Source organism: Anthonomus grandis, chromosome 17 (assembly GCF_022605725.1).
Source record: "Anthonomus grandis grandis chromosome 17, icAntGran1.3, whole genome shotgun sequence".
NCBI classification, from domain to species: Eukaryota; Metazoa; Arthropoda; class Insecta; order Coleoptera; family Curculionidae; genus Anthonomus; species Anthonomus grandis.
Genome location: NC_065562.1, coordinates 18023665 through 18041746, shown reverse-complemented (window position 1 = coordinate 18041746; position 18082 = coordinate 18023665). Strand labels below are relative to the sequence as shown.

The 18082-nt window shown below is 32.2% G+C and overlaps 2 protein-coding genes across 5 annotated transcripts in view; one reads left to right on the top strand and one right to left on the bottom strand.

Moving 5' to 3' along the window:
• LOC126746254 (ninein) overlaps positions 1 to 8368 on the top strand; it is a 50236-nt gene extending 41868 nt beyond the window's left edge. For both annotated transcript variants that reach the window (XM_050454412.1, XM_050454411.1), the window contains exons 15-19: positions 4962 to 5233; positions 7128 to 7340; positions 7396 to 7499; positions 7550 to 7684; positions 7745 to 8368. In XM_050454412.1, coding sequence (XP_050310369.1) covers positions 4962 to 5233; positions 7128 to 7340; positions 7396 to 7499; positions 7550 to 7684; positions 7745 to 7983 — 963 coding nt within the window. In that variant the 3' untranslated portion in view covers positions 7984 to 8368. The remainder of the gene's footprint in view (positions 1 to 4961; positions 5234 to 7127; positions 7341 to 7395; positions 7500 to 7549; positions 7685 to 7744) is intronic.
• A 5027-nt stretch (positions 8369 to 13395) lies between these two features.
• LOC126746616 (uncharacterized) overlaps positions 13396 to 18082 on the bottom strand; it is a 30829-nt gene continuing 26142 nt past the window's right edge. For 2 of the 3 annotated variants that reach the window (XM_050454936.1, XM_050454938.1), the window contains exons 6-12: positions 17758 to 18010; positions 14438 to 14492; positions 14301 to 14386; positions 14182 to 14243; positions 14058 to 14121; positions 13792 to 14007; positions 13396 to 13734 (exon numbers count right to left, since the gene is read on the bottom strand). In XM_050454936.1, coding sequence (XP_050310893.1) covers positions 13604 to 13734; positions 13792 to 14007; positions 14058 to 14121; positions 14182 to 14243; positions 14301 to 14386; positions 14438 to 14492; positions 17758 to 18010 — 867 coding nt within the window. In that variant the 3' untranslated portion in view covers positions 13396 to 13603. Of the gene's footprint in view, positions 13735 to 13791; positions 14008 to 14057; positions 14122 to 14180; positions 14244 to 14300; positions 14387 to 14437; positions 14493 to 17757; positions 18011 to 18082 lie in introns of all 3 variants that reach the window. The other variant, XM_050454937.1, reaches the window with a different exon arrangement.

Below are 18082 nucleotides of genomic sequence, written 5' to 3'. Positions count from 1 at the left end.
AGTCCGATTTACTTAATTTTAGTCTTAAATTAATACTGGGACTTTTCTTAACACTTTCATGTAATTTTATTGAAAACCCTTTAATAATGAATTTTTTATTCAAGTTTTTGTAGATGACGTCTCAGTATAGCAAATCTCGAAAAATTGTTTTAGGTTCACTGGCCTATAACACGCGTTTTAACAGTCCGATTTATTTGATTTTGGTCTTGAATTATTAACGGGACTTTCGTTAACATTTATACAAGATTTCAATAAAATCCCGTTAATAATAATTTTTTTATTCAAGTTTTTGTAGATGGCGTCCCAGTATAGCAAAACTCGAAAAATTGTTTCAGATTCACTGGCTTATAACACGCGTTTTAACAGTCCGATTTAATTGATTGTGGTCTTGAATTAATAACGGGACTTTCGTTAACATTTATATGAGATTTCAATAAAATCCCGTTAATAATATTTTTTTTATTCATGTTTTTGTAGATGGCGTCCCAGTATAGCAAATCTCGAAAAATTGTTTTAGGTTCACTGGCCTATAACACGCGTTTTAACAGTCCGATTTATTTGATTTTGGTCTTGAATTATTAACGGCACTTTCGTTAACATTTATACGAGATTTCAATAAAATCCCGTTAATAATAATTTTTTTATTCAAGTTTTTGTAGATGGCGTCCTAGTATAGCTAAACTCGAAAAATTGTTTTAGGTTCACTGGCTTATAACACGCGTTTTAACAGTCCGATTTATTTGATTTTAGTCTTGAATTAATAATGGGACTTTCGTTAACATTTATACGAGATTTCAATAAAATCCCGTTAATAATAATTTTTTTATTCATGTTTTTGTAGATGGCGTCCCAGTATAGCAAAACTCGAAAAATTGTTTTAGATTCACTGGCCTATAACACGCGTTTTAACAGTCCGATTTATTTGATTTTGGTCTTGAATTAATAATGGCACTTTCGCTAACATTTATACGAGATTTCAATAAAATCCCGTTAATAATAATTTTTTTATTCAAGTTTTTGTAGATGGCGTCCCAGTATAGCAAATCTCGAAAAATCGTTTTAGGTTCACTGGCTTATAACACGCGTTTTAACAGTCCGATTTATTTGATTTTGGTCTTGAATTATTAACGGGACTTTCGTTAACATTTATACGAGATTTCAATAAAATCCCGTTAATAATAATTTTTTTATTCAAGTTTTTGTAGATGGCTTCCCAGTATAGCAAATCTCGAAAAATCGTTTTAGGTTCACTGGCCTATAACACGCGTTTTAACAGTCCGATTTATTTGATTTTGGTCTTGAATTAATAGTGGGACTTTCGTTAACACTTATACGAGATTTCAATAAAATCCCCTTAATAATGAATTTTTTATTCAAGTTTTTGTAGATGGCGTCCCAGTATAGCAAAACTCGAAAAATTGTTTTAGATTCACTGGCCTATAACACGCGTTTTAACAGTCCGATTTATTTGATTTTGGTCTTGAATTATTAACGGGACTTTCGTTAACATTTATACGAGATTTCAATAAAATCCCGTTAATAATAATTTTTTTATTCAAGTTTTTGTAGATGGCGTCCCAGTATAGCAAAACTCGAAAAATTGTTTTAGATTCACTGGCTTATAACACGCGTTTTAACAGTCCGATTTATTTGATTTTGGTCTTGAATTAATAACGGGACTTTCGTTAACATTTATACGAGATTTCAATAAAATCCCGTTAATAATAATTTTTTTATTCAAGTTTTTGTAGATGGCGTCCCAGTATAGCAAAACTCGAAAAATTGTTTTAGGTTCACTGGCCTATAACACGCGTTTTAACAGTCCGATTTATTTGATTTTGGTCTTGAATTAATAGTGGGACTTTCGTTAACATTTATACGAGATTTCAATAAAATCCCGTTAATAATAATTTTTTTATTCAAGTTTTTGTAGATGGCGTCTCAGTATAGCAAAACTCGAAAAATTGTTTTAGGTTCACTGGCCTATAACACGCGTTTTAACAGTCCGATTTATTTGATTTTAGTCTTGAATTAATAACGGGACTTTCGTTAACATTTATACGAGATTTCAATAAAATCCCGTTAATAATAATTTTTTTATTCAAGTTTTTATAGATTGCGTCCCAGTATAGCTAAACTCGAAAAATTGTTTCAGATTCACTGGCTTATAACACGCGTTTTAACAGTCCGATTTATTTGATTTTAGTCTTGAATTAATAACGGGACTTTCGTTAACATTTATACGAGATTTCAATAAAATCCCGTTAATAATAATTTTTTTATTCATGTTTTTGTAGATGGCGTCCCAGTATAGCAAAACTCGAAAAATTGTTTTAGGTTCACTGGCTTATAACACGCGTTTTAACAGTCCGATTTATTTGATTTTGGTCTTGAATTAATAACGGGACTTTCGTTAACACTTATACAAGATTTCAATAAAATCCCGTTAATAATATTTTTTTTATTCAAGTTTTTGTAGATGGCGTCCCAGTATAGCAAAACTCGAAAAATTGTTTTAGATTCACTGGCCTATAACACGCGTTTTAACAGTCCGATTTATTTGATTTTAGTCTTGAATTAATAATAGGACTTTTGTTAACATTTATACGAAATTTCAATAAAATCCCGTTAATAATAATTTTTTTATTCAAGTTTTTGTAGATGGCGTCCCAGTATAGCAGAACTCGAAAAATTGTTTTAGATTCACTGGCCTATAACACGCGTTTTAACAGTCCGATTTATTTGATTTTGGTCTTGAATTAATAACGGAACTTTCGTTAACATTTATACGAGATCTCAATAAAATCCCGTTAATAATAATTTTTTTATTCAAGTTTTTGTAGATGGCGTCCCAGTATAGCAAAACTCGAAAAATCGTTTTAGGTTCACTGGCTTATAACACGCGTTTTAACAGTCCGATTTATTTGATTTTGGTCTTGAATTAATAGTGGGACTTTCGTTAACATTTATACGAGATTTCAATAAAATCCCTTTAATGCTGAATTTTTTATTCATGTTTTTGTAGATGGCGTCTCAGTATAGCAAAACTCGAAAAATTGTTTTAGGTTCACTGGCCTATAACACGCGTTTTAACAGTCCGATTTATTTGATTTTGGTCTTGAATTAATAACGGGACTTTCGTTAACATTTATACGAAATTTCAATAAAATCCCGTTAATAATAATTTTTTTATTCAAGTTTTTATAGATTGCGTCCCAGTATAGCTAAACTCGAAAAATTGTTTTAGGTTCACTGGCTTATAACACGCGTTTTAACAGTCCGATTTATTTGATTTTAGTCTTGAATTAATAACGGGACTTTCGTTAACATTTATACGAAATTTCAATAAAATCCCGTTAATAATAATTTTTTTATTCAAGTTTTTATAGATTGCGTCCCAGTATAGCTAAACTCGAAAAATTGTTTTAGGTTCACTGGCTTATAACACGCGTTTTAACAGTCCGATTTATTTGATTTTAGTCTTGAATTAATAACGGGACTTTCGTTAACATTTATACGAAATTTCAATAAAATCCCGTTAATAATAATTTTTTTATTCAAGTTTTTATAGATTGCGTCCCAGTATAGCTAAACTCGAAAAATTGTTTTAGGTTCACTGGCTTATAACACGCGTTTTAACAGTCCGATTTATTTGATTTTAGTCTTGAATTAATAACGGGACTTTCGTTAACATTTATACGAGATTTCAATAAAATCCCGTTAATAATAATTTTTTTATTCATGTTTTTGTAGATGGCGTCCCAGTATAGCAAAACTCGAAAAATTGTTTTAGGTTCACTGGCTTATAACACGCGTTTTAACAGTCCGATTTATTTGATTTTGGTCTTGAATTAATAACGGGACTTTCGTTAACACTTATACAAGATTTCAATAAAATCCCGTTAATAATATTTTTTTTATTCAAGTTTTTGTAGATGGCGTCCCAGTATAGCAAAACTCGAAAAATTGTTTTAGATTCACTGGCCTATAACACGCGTTTTAACAGTCCGATTTATTTGATTTTAGTCTTGAATTAATAATAGGACTTTTGTTAACATTTATACGAAATTTCAATAAAATCCCGTTAATAATAATTTTTTTATTCAAGTTTTTGTAGATGGCGTCCCAGTATAGCAGAACTCGAAAAATTGTTTTAGATTCACTGGCCTATAACACGCGTTTTAACAGTCCGATTTATTTGATTTTGGTCTTGAATTAATAACGGAACTTTCGTTAACATTTATACGAGATCTCAATAAAATCCCGTTAATAATAATTTTTTTATTCAAGTTTTTGTAGATGGCGTCCCAGTATAGCAAAACTCGAAAAATTGTTTTAGGTTCACTGGCCTATAACACGCGTTTTAACAGTCCGATTTATTTGATTTTGGTCTTGAATTAATAATGGGACTTTCGTTAACATTTATATGAGATTTCAATAAAATCCCTTTACTAAGGAATTTTTTATTCAAGTTTTTGTAAATGGCCTCCCAATATAGCAAAACTCGAAAAATCGTTTTAGGTTCACTGGCCTATAACACGGGTCTTAATGCTACGATTTACGTTCTTGTTTTTGATTTGCAGTTTGATAATCATTGGTCTTTTCATCCTCGTAATTAACTAGATTTATATTTTTGTATCTCCCTCAAGTACTGAATTCTTCTCTCGATGTACTAAATCCCCTGTAGGTTGCTAGTATGTCCACAACTACCTCAACAACTTGAACCTAGAACAACTTTGAGTGAATCTTCTACCCATATATAAATTTCTTTTGTTACATATATGACACGAGCACATCACATGTATTTAGCCTAGTTTCATTAAAAAATATGCTGAACCCTGGTATATGAAATGTGTCCTCGACATGATTATACGTTATAGTGAATCCTGATACTTCGAATATTCCCATATGTATATATAACAGCAATTCTATTATGACGTTTATTTTTCTCCTCATTAAAGGATCTAATGGACGGTCGTTTACCGCCGATAGTAGAACAAGAAAACTTGGAAAAACAATTTACGGATCTCGAGCAGGAGTTCGACGACTTCCGGGCGTATCACGAGGGTGAAATTTTCAAGAAAGAGGAGGAGATCAGTCTGCTCAAAGAGAAACTGACGGAGATGGCGCTGAGGCAGCGAAAGATGCAGGAGGCGGACGCGGATGCCGAGGAACGGAGGATATTGAATAAAATGAAGAATTTCACGAGTTATATTATTGAAAGTAGTTCTAAGTAAGTAGGACGTTTTTTTTTTGGTATTGAAGTTAGAGGTGTGGGTTAAAGAGTGCGATGTAAACTAAGTCACGGAGCACGTTTTTGGTTAAAATGAAATTTTTTGAGAAATTAACGGTTTTCGAGAAAAATTAGGATTTTGGACGCTAAAATGTTCCTTAACTTTTTTGCTATTAAAAATAGAAATGTGAGTCAAAGACTGTGATGTAAATCAAGCCACGCAGTACGTTTTCTTTTAAAATGCAAATTTGTGAAAAATCTACGGTTTTAAAGTAAAACCAACATTTCAGATTCTTCAATTTTTGTACTTTGGCCTCTTTAAAATGTTTCATAACTTGTTTACTATTGAAGATAGAGATGTGAATTAAATACTGAGAGGTAAACTGAGTCATGGAGTACGTTTCTTATAAGAATGAAAATTTTTGAGAAGTCAACGGTTTTCGGAAAAAATCAAAATTTCGGATTTTTATACTTTGGGCAATTTAAACACTTTCCATAACTGCCCCTTGCTGTTTAAGATAAATATATGAATCGTATATTGCGATGTAAACCTAGCCATGGCGTATATTTTTCGGATTAAAATTATTTAATTTCGGATTTTTGCACGTTGGCTACTTTAAAATATATTCATTTTTATTTAAAAGTTAAAAAATGGTTTTTGTCCCTTAAAATTGGAAGTATTGACCCACTGGCCAAACATTTCCAAGGAAATGCCATAAGTGGGTAGGCAACACTCAGTACAGCAACCCTCGATACAGTGGTTTGGTATATTGGTAAAATGGGGCAAAATTTGTTTTATTTTTGTTATAAGTTAAATTAAATTTTTAATTAAAAGTTAGATAAAGACTAGTTGGATTTCTTGTAATAAAACTAAACGAGATAAAGGAAAAACAACAAATTTTGAGAAAATGGAAAATATGAGATGAATCAAAGACTGCTATGTAAACCAAGCCACTGAGTGCGGTTTTCTATTAAAATAAAAAGCTTTGACAAACTAAAAGTTTTTGAAAGAAATGAACGTTTGTGATTATGGCCTTTTTCAAAATGTATGTACATTCTTCTCGAAATGTGTCATAACTTTTTTGTTCTTGGAGATAGAGACTTGAATCAAAGACTGCGGTGTAAACCAAGCCAGTGACTACGTTTTCTATTAAAATGAAAATTTTGAGGAAAATGAAAGTTTGGGATTTTGTCTTTTTAAAATTGATATACATACTTCTCAAAATGTGTCATAACTTTTTTATTATTGGAGATAGAGACTTGAATTAAAAACTGCAATGTTAACCATGCCATGGAGAACGTTTTCTATTAGAATGAAAATTTTTGAGAAATCCACCATTTTTCAGAAAAAAATTAATGTTTGTGATTTTCGCTTTTTGCCAAATTTATATACATTATGTACTTTTCAAAATATGTCATATCGTTTTTATTATTGGAGATAGACACATGGATCAAAGATTGCGATGTAAATGAAGCCATTGAGTACGTTTTCTTTTAGAATAAAAATTTTTCAGGAGTCAATGGTTTTTGACAAAAAATTAATGTTTGTAATTTTGTTTTTTTTTCTAAATTTATATCAATGTACTTCTCAAAATGTGCCATAGCTTTTTTGTTATTGGTGATGGAGACTTGAATCAAATACTGCGATGTAAACCAAGCCACTGAGTACGTTTTCTATTAGAATGAAGAATTTTAAGAAATCAATGGTTTTGGAGAAAAATGAGAGTTTGAGATTTTGGTTGTTTCATAAAATTCATATGCATACTTCTCAAAATGTGTCATAACTTTTTTGTTATTGGAGATGGTTACTTGAATCAAAAACTGCGATGTAAACCAAGCCACTGAGGACGTTTTCTCCAACGTCAGCCGTTTTCAAGAAAACCCCCATTTTTAGATTCTCAGAAGAAATGCTCCCGCCCCCCGTACCTCAAACCGCCGTCGACCTATCAAAACTAAACTGGATCAAACCGGCTCCCAGATCCGAAACGGAAACTTCCACGGCGAGTTCCTTACCTACAGGAAACTGGCCGTATCCCGGAGGCAGGGAACATTTGTCTTTGGGTGACTTACCTTCATGCTCCTCCAGTCAAAATTCGACCCCTTGCAGGTAAACAGCACAAAACCTTTCGGCACGTTTGTCGCTATAAGTTCGGTACTTTTAGGCCTAAAAGGACCAGGAAGCACGACAAGAACATTTATAAGAAAAACCAGCAGGAGCAAGAGAAAAAGAGCGAAACTGGTCAGCAACCTCAGTCTTACCCTTCAGGTAGTTTAACGTTAATTCTAGTATAATTTATTGTGAGTGATGTTTTGCAGGGGAGCAGTCAGTCGTCTTACCTATAAGCGCCTTCAATAACATCATGGGCAAAAAGAACTATTTGGAGCAACGGGTGAGACATCTGCAAATGTGCATGAAGCAGCAACATTACCACAACGAACAAACGTTACAATGTAAGTACGATATTCTGGTTTTAAACAAGTACAATAATTAATAATAAACTTCGTTTAAAGACTATTGGCAACAGTTCCGTGGCGAACGGGCCGAACTCCAAACGAAACTGAAGTTTTGCCAAGAGAAACTGGACCATCAGATGCGCGTTTGTAACGAACATCTGGACAAACTGCAACGGAACGATTTGTTCGTCAAGGATTTGTTCGTCGAGAACGCGTATCTGTTCGCGAACGTCGAACGGTTGGAGAAACAGTGCCGGATGCTCGTGCAAGCTCGCGATTGCTCGAGCTCGGTCTGATCGATTGTATTTGCCAAATATCTGAACAATTTATTTATTTTTTTCTAGTACAAATAAGTTAGGATTTTATAATGACTATAATACTTTGTACAGTACGATTATTATTATTGTTTTGTATATATAGGAGGTACTTAATCGGATCTGAACGTTTCGGCTTGAAAAGAATGTTTATTCTAATATATTCCAAAGATTAATGTATTTTTAATATTACTCGAGCATTAACCAATACTATAACAGTGTTAACGTTTTTTTTTTAAATTTTTTTGTTTATTAGTTGCAATGGATATTTCATTGCTGTTACGTCTTTTTATCGGGACTAGTAGTCCCTTTTGTGTCATACGAAGTTACTTATAGGAAATATATTTGTTTTCTTTATTAATGAAAAGCGTTTTATTGTGTTCCTGATAATTGAGGGAGAGGGATTTATACTTTTGATAAAGACTGTGATGTAAACCAAGCCAACGAGGGAGTTTCATGTTAAAATAAAAAAATTTAAAAATCAACGGTTTTTGAGAAAAATGAGTCTTGGATTTTTCCATTTTTGTACTTTGTAACATGCTAAATAACTTTTTTGCTATTGAAGTTAGAGATGTGAATCAAAAACTGTGATGTAAACCAAGACACTGAGTAGGTTTTATGTTAGAGTAAAAATTTTTCGGAAATCAACGGTATTTGAGGAAAATCAAAATTTCGGATTCTTCCATCCTTATCCTTTGCTCCCTCTAAATATTTCATAAGTTTCTTGCTATTAAACGTAGAAATGTGAATCAAAAATTGCCAAGTAAACCAAGTCATGGAGTACCTGTTATAATGAAAAATCAACGACAACCAAGGGCTAGGCAAGAGAAACACCAAAGAACTTTATTGATAAAAGTTTTAAAAATTAAAAACAGAGAACAAACTATTATTATTAGTTACTAAAGACGTAAAAGTAAAACGTAACCAAAGTTACCTAAGAACTTAAAACTCAGTTATAAATATCCATAGACATATAACCGACAGAGACATAAGGTCGAACTTGCCTATCAGCTACTTTGTGGAATAATATCTTAAATACTTTCAATAAAGATCAATGAAAATTCCGGTAGTTTGGACTTGAAAATGTTTTATAACTTTCTTGATATTGAATGTCAAGATGTGAATTAAAGTCTGCGATGTAAATTAAGCCCCTCCGGAAGCGAATATCCCGTATGTATCCGGGATGAATTTGGGGTGAAATTGGTACTTTAGTGTGTTCAAATTTTCACTAAATTTGCCGATAAAATCCAATTGATTCTGAATTTCTTGCAGAAAACCGAAATATATTGATCCAAGCGTAAAATTATTTTTGTCCCTTAAAATTGGAATTATGACCCACTGGTCAAATATCGCAATGGAAATGCCATAAGTGGGTAGACAACACTCAATACAGCAACCCTTGATACAGTGGTTCGGTATATTGCAAAAATGGGACAAAATTTGTTTTATTTTTATTAAGTGATGATTTGTACCGCTAGTCGTAATTCTTGTGGTAAAAATATTTATTATAAACAGTTTTTAAAAAAAATGGAAAATTTCGGATTTTTACGATTCCAATGTTTTTCAAAATGTTCGATAATGAGAAATAACTTTTTTGCTGTTAAGGATATGAATCAAAGACTACGATGTAAACCAAGCCAACGAGTACGTTTTCTATTAGATTGAAAATTATTTCAGAAATCAACGGTCTCTGAAAAAAAAATCAATTGTTGCTATTGAAGATAGAGATGTGAATGAAAGTCTGAAAGGTAAATCAAGCCATTGAGCATGTTTCCTATTAAAGTGAAAATTTTTGAAAAAATCAAAATTCCAGATTTATTAACTTTTATACTTTGAATCCTTTAATATGTTTAAGATCGAAATCAAAGATTGTGATGTAAACTAAGCCTTCCCAAACGAATATCCGAACCAAGGGACGTGGATCAATTTGGAGCAAAATAGGGTATTTCACTGTCAACAGAGTATACAGGAAATTTTGTGAAACTTGAATAAGTTTTAACAAAATGTGCCGAAAAAATCGAAGAAATTGATTCTGGATTTTCTAAACAATTCCAAATTAAAAATTGTTTTTGCCCCTTAAAATTGGAACTATCGCCCACTGGCCAAATATGTCCATGGAAATATCATAAGTTACCCACAGGCAACACTCAATGCAGCAATCTCCGATACAGTGGTTTGATATATGGAGAAAAGGGGACAAAATTTGTTTAATTTTACTAGTCGTAATTCTTGTGGTAAAAATATTTATTGTCAACAGTTTTTTAAAAAAATGGAAAATTTCGTATTTTCACGCTTTCAATGTTTTTCAAAATGTTCGATAACTTTTTTTGCTATTAAAGATAGAGATGTGAATCAAGGACTACGATGTAAACCAAGCCAAGGTGTACGTTTTTTATTAGAGTGAAAAAATATTTTAGAGGTCAATGGTTAATCCCAAAGATTATTGTATTTTTAATATTACTTGAGCATTAACCAATACTATTTTTGTAGAGGTGATGTAAATCAAGTCAAGGAGGGCGTTTTTTTTTTATAATTTGACCTATGTAAAATGTTTCAAAACTTTTCTGCTATTGAGGATAGAGGTGTGATTCAAAGACTACGATGTAAACCCAGCTACTGGGCACGTTTTCTATTTGAATTTTTGAAAATTCAGCGGTTTTCCAAAAAAAAAATCAAATTTTCGGCTTTTTCCATTTTTGTGCTTTGAACCCTATAAGATGTTGCATAATTTTCTTGCCGTTGAAGATAGAGTTATTATTCAAAGACTGCGATGTAAACCCAGCCACTGAGCACGTTTTATATAAGAATAGAAATTTTTGAGAAATCAACGGCTTTCGAAAAAAATCAAGATTTGAATTTTTGTACCTTGGACATATTAAAACGTTGCGTAACTTTCTTGCTATTAAGGATAGAAATGTGAATCAAAGACTGCGATGTAAACCAAGCCACTGAGCACGGTTTTTATTAGAATGAAAATTTTCGAGAAATCATCGGTTTTTGAAAAAATGGAAAATTCCGGATTTTTACACTTTCAGTGTTCAAATCAATTTGGGGTAAAATTGGTTCTTTACTGCCCTAAAATTTTTACAAAATTAATTCTACATTTCGCGCAAAAAAAGCGAAACTTTCTATTCCAAATTAAAAATTGTTTTTGCCCGTTAAAATTGGAACTATCACCCACTGGCCACGCACGTCTATGGAAATGCCATAAGTGGGTAGGCAACACTCGATACAGCGACCCTTGATACAGTGGTTTGATATACTACAAAAATAGGGCAAAATTTGTTTAATTTCTGTTAATCGTTAAAATTGAATATTTATACCACTAACCGGACTTCTTGTGATAAAAATGTTTATTATTAAACGAGAAAAAGGAGAAATCAATGATTTTTCTAAAAAAAATGAAAAATCTGGACTTTTTACAGTTTCAATGTTTTTCAAAATGCTCATTAACTTTCTTGCTATTAAAGGTAGAAAGATTGCTATGTTAACCAAGCCACCAAGTATATGTTCTATTAGAATGAATTTTTTTGAAAAAGCAACGGTTTTCGAGAAAAACCAAAATTTTGATTTTTTTCATTTTCGTACTTTGGACATAAAAATGTTCCATAACTTTGTTGCTATTGAAAATAGAGATATGAATCAAAGACTGTGATGTAAACCAAGCCACTGAGTACGTTTTTTATTAGAATTAAATTTTTTTGAAAAATCAACGGTTTTCGAGAAAAACCAAAACTTTGGATTTTTTCATTTTTGTACTTTGGACATTAAAATGTTCCATAACTTTGTTGCTATTGAAGATAGAGATATGAATCAAAGACTGCGATGTAAACCAAGCCACTGAGTACGTTTTTTATTAGAATGAAATTTTTTGAAAAATCAACGGTTTTCGAGAAAAACCAAAACTTTGGATTTTTTCATTTTTGTACTTTGGACATTAAAATGTTCCATAACTTTGTTGCTATTGAAGATAGAGATATGAATCAAAGACTGCGATGTAAACCAAGCCACTGAGTACGTTTTTTTTAGAATGAATTTTTTTGACAAATTAATAGTTTTCGAGAAAAACCAAAACTTTGAATTTTTTCATTTTTGTACTTTGGACATTAAATGTTCCATAACTTTGTTGCTATTGAAGATAGACATATGAATCAAAAACTGCGATGTAAACCAAGCCACTGAGCGCGTTTTTTCTTAGAATGAAATTTTTTGAAAAATTAATAGTTTTCGAGGAAAACCAAAACTTTGGATTTTTTCATTTTCGTACTTTGGACATAAAAATGTTCCATAACTTTGTTGCTATTGAAGATAGAGATATGAATCAAAGACTGCGATGTAAACCAAGCCACTGAGTACGTTTTTTATTAGAATGAAATTTTTTGAAAAATCAACGGTTTTCGAGAAAAACCAAAATTTTGGATTTTTTCATTTTTGAACTTTGGACATTAAAATGTTCCATAACTTTGTTGCTATTGAAGATAGAGATATGAATCAAAAACTGTGATGTAAACCAAGCCACTGAGTACGTTTTCTATTAAAATCATTTTTTTGAAAAATCAACGGTTTTCGAGAAAAACCAAAACTTTGAATTTTTTCATTTTTGTACTTTGGACATTAAATGTTCCATAACTTTGTTGCTATTGAAGATAGACATATGAATCAAAAACTGCGATGTAAACCAAGCCACTGAGTACGTTTTCTATTAGAATGAAATTTTTTTGAAAAATCAACGGTTTTCGAGAAAAACCAAAACTTTGGACTTTTTCATGTTTTTACTCTGGGCCCTTTAAAATGTTTTAAGACTACGATGTAAACCGAACCTGCTCAAGTGAATATCCAAAACCAAGTAATTAATTTGGGGCAAAATTAGTGCTTCACTCTCATTACATTAAACAGCATATTTTGTTAAAACAACAAGTTTTCACAAAATTTACCGAAAAAAGCAAAAATTCATTATTCAAAGACAAATCCATTTTTGTCCCTTAAAATTGAAACTCTGACCCACTGGCCAAATATGTCCATGCAAATGCCATAAGTGGTTAGGCAACAATTGATACAGCAACCCTCGATACAGTGGTTTGATATGTTGCGAAAATGGGACAAAATTTGTTTAATTTCTTGTTAATCGTTAAAAGTGGCGATTTGTACCAGTAGCAAGACTTTTTGTCATGAAAATATTTATTGTAAGACAAGAAAAATGACGGTTTATGAGAAAAATCAAATTTTTTGATTATTCTATTTGGGACCCTTTAAAATGCTTCCTAACTACTTCGCTTTTAAATTGAATCAAAAATTGTGATGTAAACCAAGCTACTGAGTTCGTTTTTCATTCAAAAATATTTTTACTCACCATTACTCTTAAAAAGGATTTTAGGATAAGGTTTACACACTTCAAATGGTCATTTTTTTTTAATTAAGTAAGAACTCGTGTAAACAGAGATACGTTAACGCCCAAATTGCCTAATTATAAAAAAACAAAAATCCAATACGATTACAATAAAAACAAGGCATTCGTTAAAAAACTTTAGAATATGTCGCCTGAATATCAATCAGTCTAAAACTAAATAAATGAAATTTATACAATACTCTTCGACGATTATCACTACAAGTACATGCCGTTGACCAAGTAGTCGGCGTCGTGGGCGTAACCTTTGCCGCCCTTCCTCAATCTCCTCCTTACCACCCTCAGGCGACACCCTATAAGTACCGCCATCACAGCGGTTATTATTAGACCTAAAATTGTTTTTAAAATCAGTGAGTTTCCATGATTTTTTCTGGAGCAATTCTCACCCAAAGTAAGGGACAGAATGGCCCCTCTGGGTATATGGGACAGACCGTCCTGGGTGTCGTCAATCAAGCGATACGGCTCTGGATAAACCAACTCGGGATGTGAAGTCATCTCTCGCTCTGTGGGTTTGGATTTTTGGCTCTGGCCATGCTCCATGTGCTCTTTGGAGTGTTTTAGGTCGTGGGCCAATTTTTCTTGGATATGCTTCGAGTTTACCACTAAAAAACCCCTTTTGAAAAAAAATAATTAAGTTTTGGGGCACTCATACCTGGTTCCAGAGGCTTTTCATGATCTCCCTCTGCTATACGGCTCGTCTCTTCAGGTTTCACTGCAGCAATTACATATATTTAAAAAAAAAAATATTCTGTTAGTTCAGTGGAGTTATTATTACCTGGTACTAAGGGAATACTTTCTTGGGGATGGAACATTAAGGGCTGCTGATACCTAGAATCGTCTTTCACAAAAGCGTTATTAAGTTAATTATATTTAAGGTCTATTATGGAGTATTTACCCATGGGCCAACTCTCTGGCTGCCTGTAATTGTCCCCATAATAATTCCCCAAACGAGCTGCAGGATATTCGGGATATTGCAGCTGACTGAAAAGAACCTTTAAAAAAAACAATTTGAACCGCAAAAACCCCACTTACTTAACCTCACTTTGGGGTCCTGTTTCTTTACGAGGATAGATGGCACCGCTAGTATCTATTTTAAAAAAAAAAACAAAAAGACTGTCTTTAAGGATCAAACTCTCGGGTATTACGTCACTAGTTCAAGAAATATCAATTTGGAAAATAATAACTATGTTTTCATGAAGGATTCGAATCGATTTGAGTTTTATACGTTGATGTAAGAATGGTTCTACAGCAAATAAATTTGAGCACCCTTAAGCTTCATAAAAAAAATACATTAATGGGAAAATTACATTCGAGGTTTATTTGCCGACTAAGGTCTCGCCATAATTAATTAATAAAATAAATAAATTCCAGGTCAATTGATTCTGGATTTCCTGCACATAAGGGAAATTTTTTATTTAAAGTTAAAAACTGTTTTTGTCCCTTAAAATTCGAGCTATCACCCACTGGTCAAATATCTCCATGGTAATACGGTAAGTGGGTAGGCAACACTCGATACAGCAATCCTCGATACAGTGGTTTGGCATATCGGGAAAATGGGACATTTATTATTAAACGAGAAAAAGGAGAAATCAACGGTTTTTGAAAAAATGAAATTTTGAAAAAAAAGTCTTGAAAAACCTATTGACCTTGTATATATTTTAGTGTATATTGATTTTTTTTTAATTTATTATATTATAAGATTCCGATGTAGAGCCAAGGAGTACGTTTTCTATTAGAATTAAAAAAATTAATGATTTTCGAGAAAAATGAATGTTTATGATTTTGGATTTTTTCAAACTTTATATACATTCTTCTCAAAATGGATCAGAAAAGATTTATTGGAAATATGGGATATAAATCAAAGGCCGCGATGTTAACCAGGCCATTGATTACGTTTGTTCTAAAAAAAAAAAACAGTTTTTGAGAAAATGGTTAATTTGGGATTTCTACACGTTCAATATTTCTCTAAATGTTGAATGACTTTCTTCTTATTGGAAGTAGAGATGAGAAACGAAATTGCCATTTAAATTAAGCCACTGAGTTGGTTTACTATTAGAATGAACATTTTTGAGAAATCAACGATTTTTAAGAAAAATGATAATTTGTTGTTCAGTAGTTGTTGAGACATTAATCAATTATTGAAGATGGAGATGTGAATCAAATAATGCGATGTAAACATAGTCTCTTCGAACGAATATCCGAGTCAAGGGATGTGGATCAATCAGGCCAATTTGGTGCTTTAGTGTGTTGAAACTTTCACTTGATTCTGGACTTTACGCAGAAAAACGAATTTTTTTATTCAAAGTTAAAAACTGTTTTTGCCCCTTAAAACTCGAGCTATCACCCACTGGCCGAATATCTCCATGCAAATTCCCTAAGTGAGTAGGCAACACTCAATACAATTAACGTCGATACAGTGGGTTAGTATATGGAGAAAATGGGACAAAATTTGTTTTTGTTTATTGTTAAATAAAAATCTTTAATTAAAAGTCTTTAATTAATATTATATAAATTATATAATTAAAAATCTTTAATTTAAACTGGCTCCAAACTGCCCTAGATAGACAAACATGGAAAGCACTGGAAGAGGCTTGCATTCAGGAGTGGATAGATAGACACAGGCTAGAGAAGAAGAAGAAGAAACTATAGTCTACTTATGTTTCCAAAAAGGTGGATCCTGGTCAATGCAATGCGATGTAAATCAAGACACTGAGTACGTTATCTAATGGAATCGCATTTTTTTGAAAAATCAACGGCTTTTCAGAAAAAACAGAATTTCGGATTTTGTATTTCGCCTACTTTTAAACGTTCCATAATTTTCCTGCTATTAAAGATAGCGACCCGAATCAAATGCTGTGATGTAAACCGAGCCACGGAGTACGTTTTCCATTAGAATGAACATTTTTGACAAATCAACGGTTTTTGAGAAAAATGAAAATTTGAACTTTCAACGTTTGATAACTCGTTTGTTATTGCAGGTAAAGATGTGAATCAAAGGCTGCGATGTAAACCAAGACTCCCCAAAGTAAGTATGATGTAGGTTAATCTGTTATTCAGTCTATTGGTGGTTTACTGTATTGAACTTTTCACACAATTTACTAAAAAAATCCGATTGATTCTGGATATCTAAGAGTACTTACTAGAAATTTAATACTTTAGTTACATACTATTGATTCATCTATTTATTATTAAATCATTATGAATACTTTAGGGCATTTTTACTTTTGCTATATATTACTGAAAAAGGGTATAGAATACTTGAACTAAGATATATTTAATAAATAAGAAGTTATTTTTTTATTTTAAGGAATTAATGATTTCTTCTTTCGTTACCAATAAAAGTAATTAAGTTATTTACTTATTATTGAACCTTGGACCCTTTAATTTATTTCGTAACTTTGTTGCTATTAAAGATAGAGGCCTGAATTAAATATTGCGATGTAAACCAAAACATTCAGATCAGATTTTTGTACTTTGGACCCATTAAAATAGTCCATAACTTATTTACTTTTGGCATTAGAGATGTGAATCAACGACTCTGGTGTAAACCAAGATAATATTTTCTACTGAAATAAAAAAAAGTTTAAAAAACAACGGTTATCGTTTTTTGTACTTTGGACCGACCCTGTTTCCCGTAAAAAAGCGACGATTTTTTATTCAAAATTAAAAATGATTTTTGCCCATTAAAATTGGAACTATCGCCCACTGGGCACGCACGTATATGGAAATGCCATAAACGGGTAGGCAACACTCAATACAGCAACCCACCATACAGTGGTTCGGTATATTGCGAAATGGGACAAAATTTGTTGTAAATTAAAAGTGATGATGAAAAAAATCTGAAAATTTGGGATTCCTACACTTTCAATGTCTTTCAACCAATAAAAGAGAATTGTTAATAATTGTTATATTTTTGTAATGCTTAGGACATTTTTAATATTTTTTTTGAAAATATCTTCTAAATAAATAGACTTGATCCACTTCTAGTGCCGTATATTTAGTTTTTTTTCTTTAAGGTTATGTGCTAATTTCTTCTTTTGTTACTTTGCTTTAGTTTTCCTCTATTTTGATGTACCTCTCCTCTTGTTATGTTCAATGCATTCCCTAAAAATGTATATTTTTCTATTTAAAAACAAATTTGACAAGCCGCTTTGTAAATTGCCAAATTTCGTGACAGATAAAGATTGCGAACCGTTTTAAGTTCCCTAAGGTGTTTTTAAGCACACTGGATCCGATACCACCCTCTTCATGAAAATTTAGTAAATAGTATTAAATTAATAAATCGATAGGTATGTACTGAAATAGTGACGCAATACCTAATAATGTTATTGATATGATTTTACATAAATAACCTTGATAAGGCGGCGGTTGCCGCCCTCCTGTGGCCGCCCAATTGTTCCCGAACCCCAAATAGTTGGGCATAAGTGGTGCCCCCCTTAAAGGGTCCGAAACCGGTCGCAAAAAGTCACCCTCGGGGCTTATTTGAGGCCCAATTTGATGGGGCGGTGGCTGTTGCTGCTGTTGCCCATGATACACGGGGTTTTGGTACATTAATCCTTGTTGGGGCTTATTTATTATTGGCGCCGACGCTGGTTGTTGTTGGACCTTAAAAACCGAATCATTGTAAAGGAAAAATCTATTAAAGGCATACACAGTAATAGCGTAAGTAAATAAATC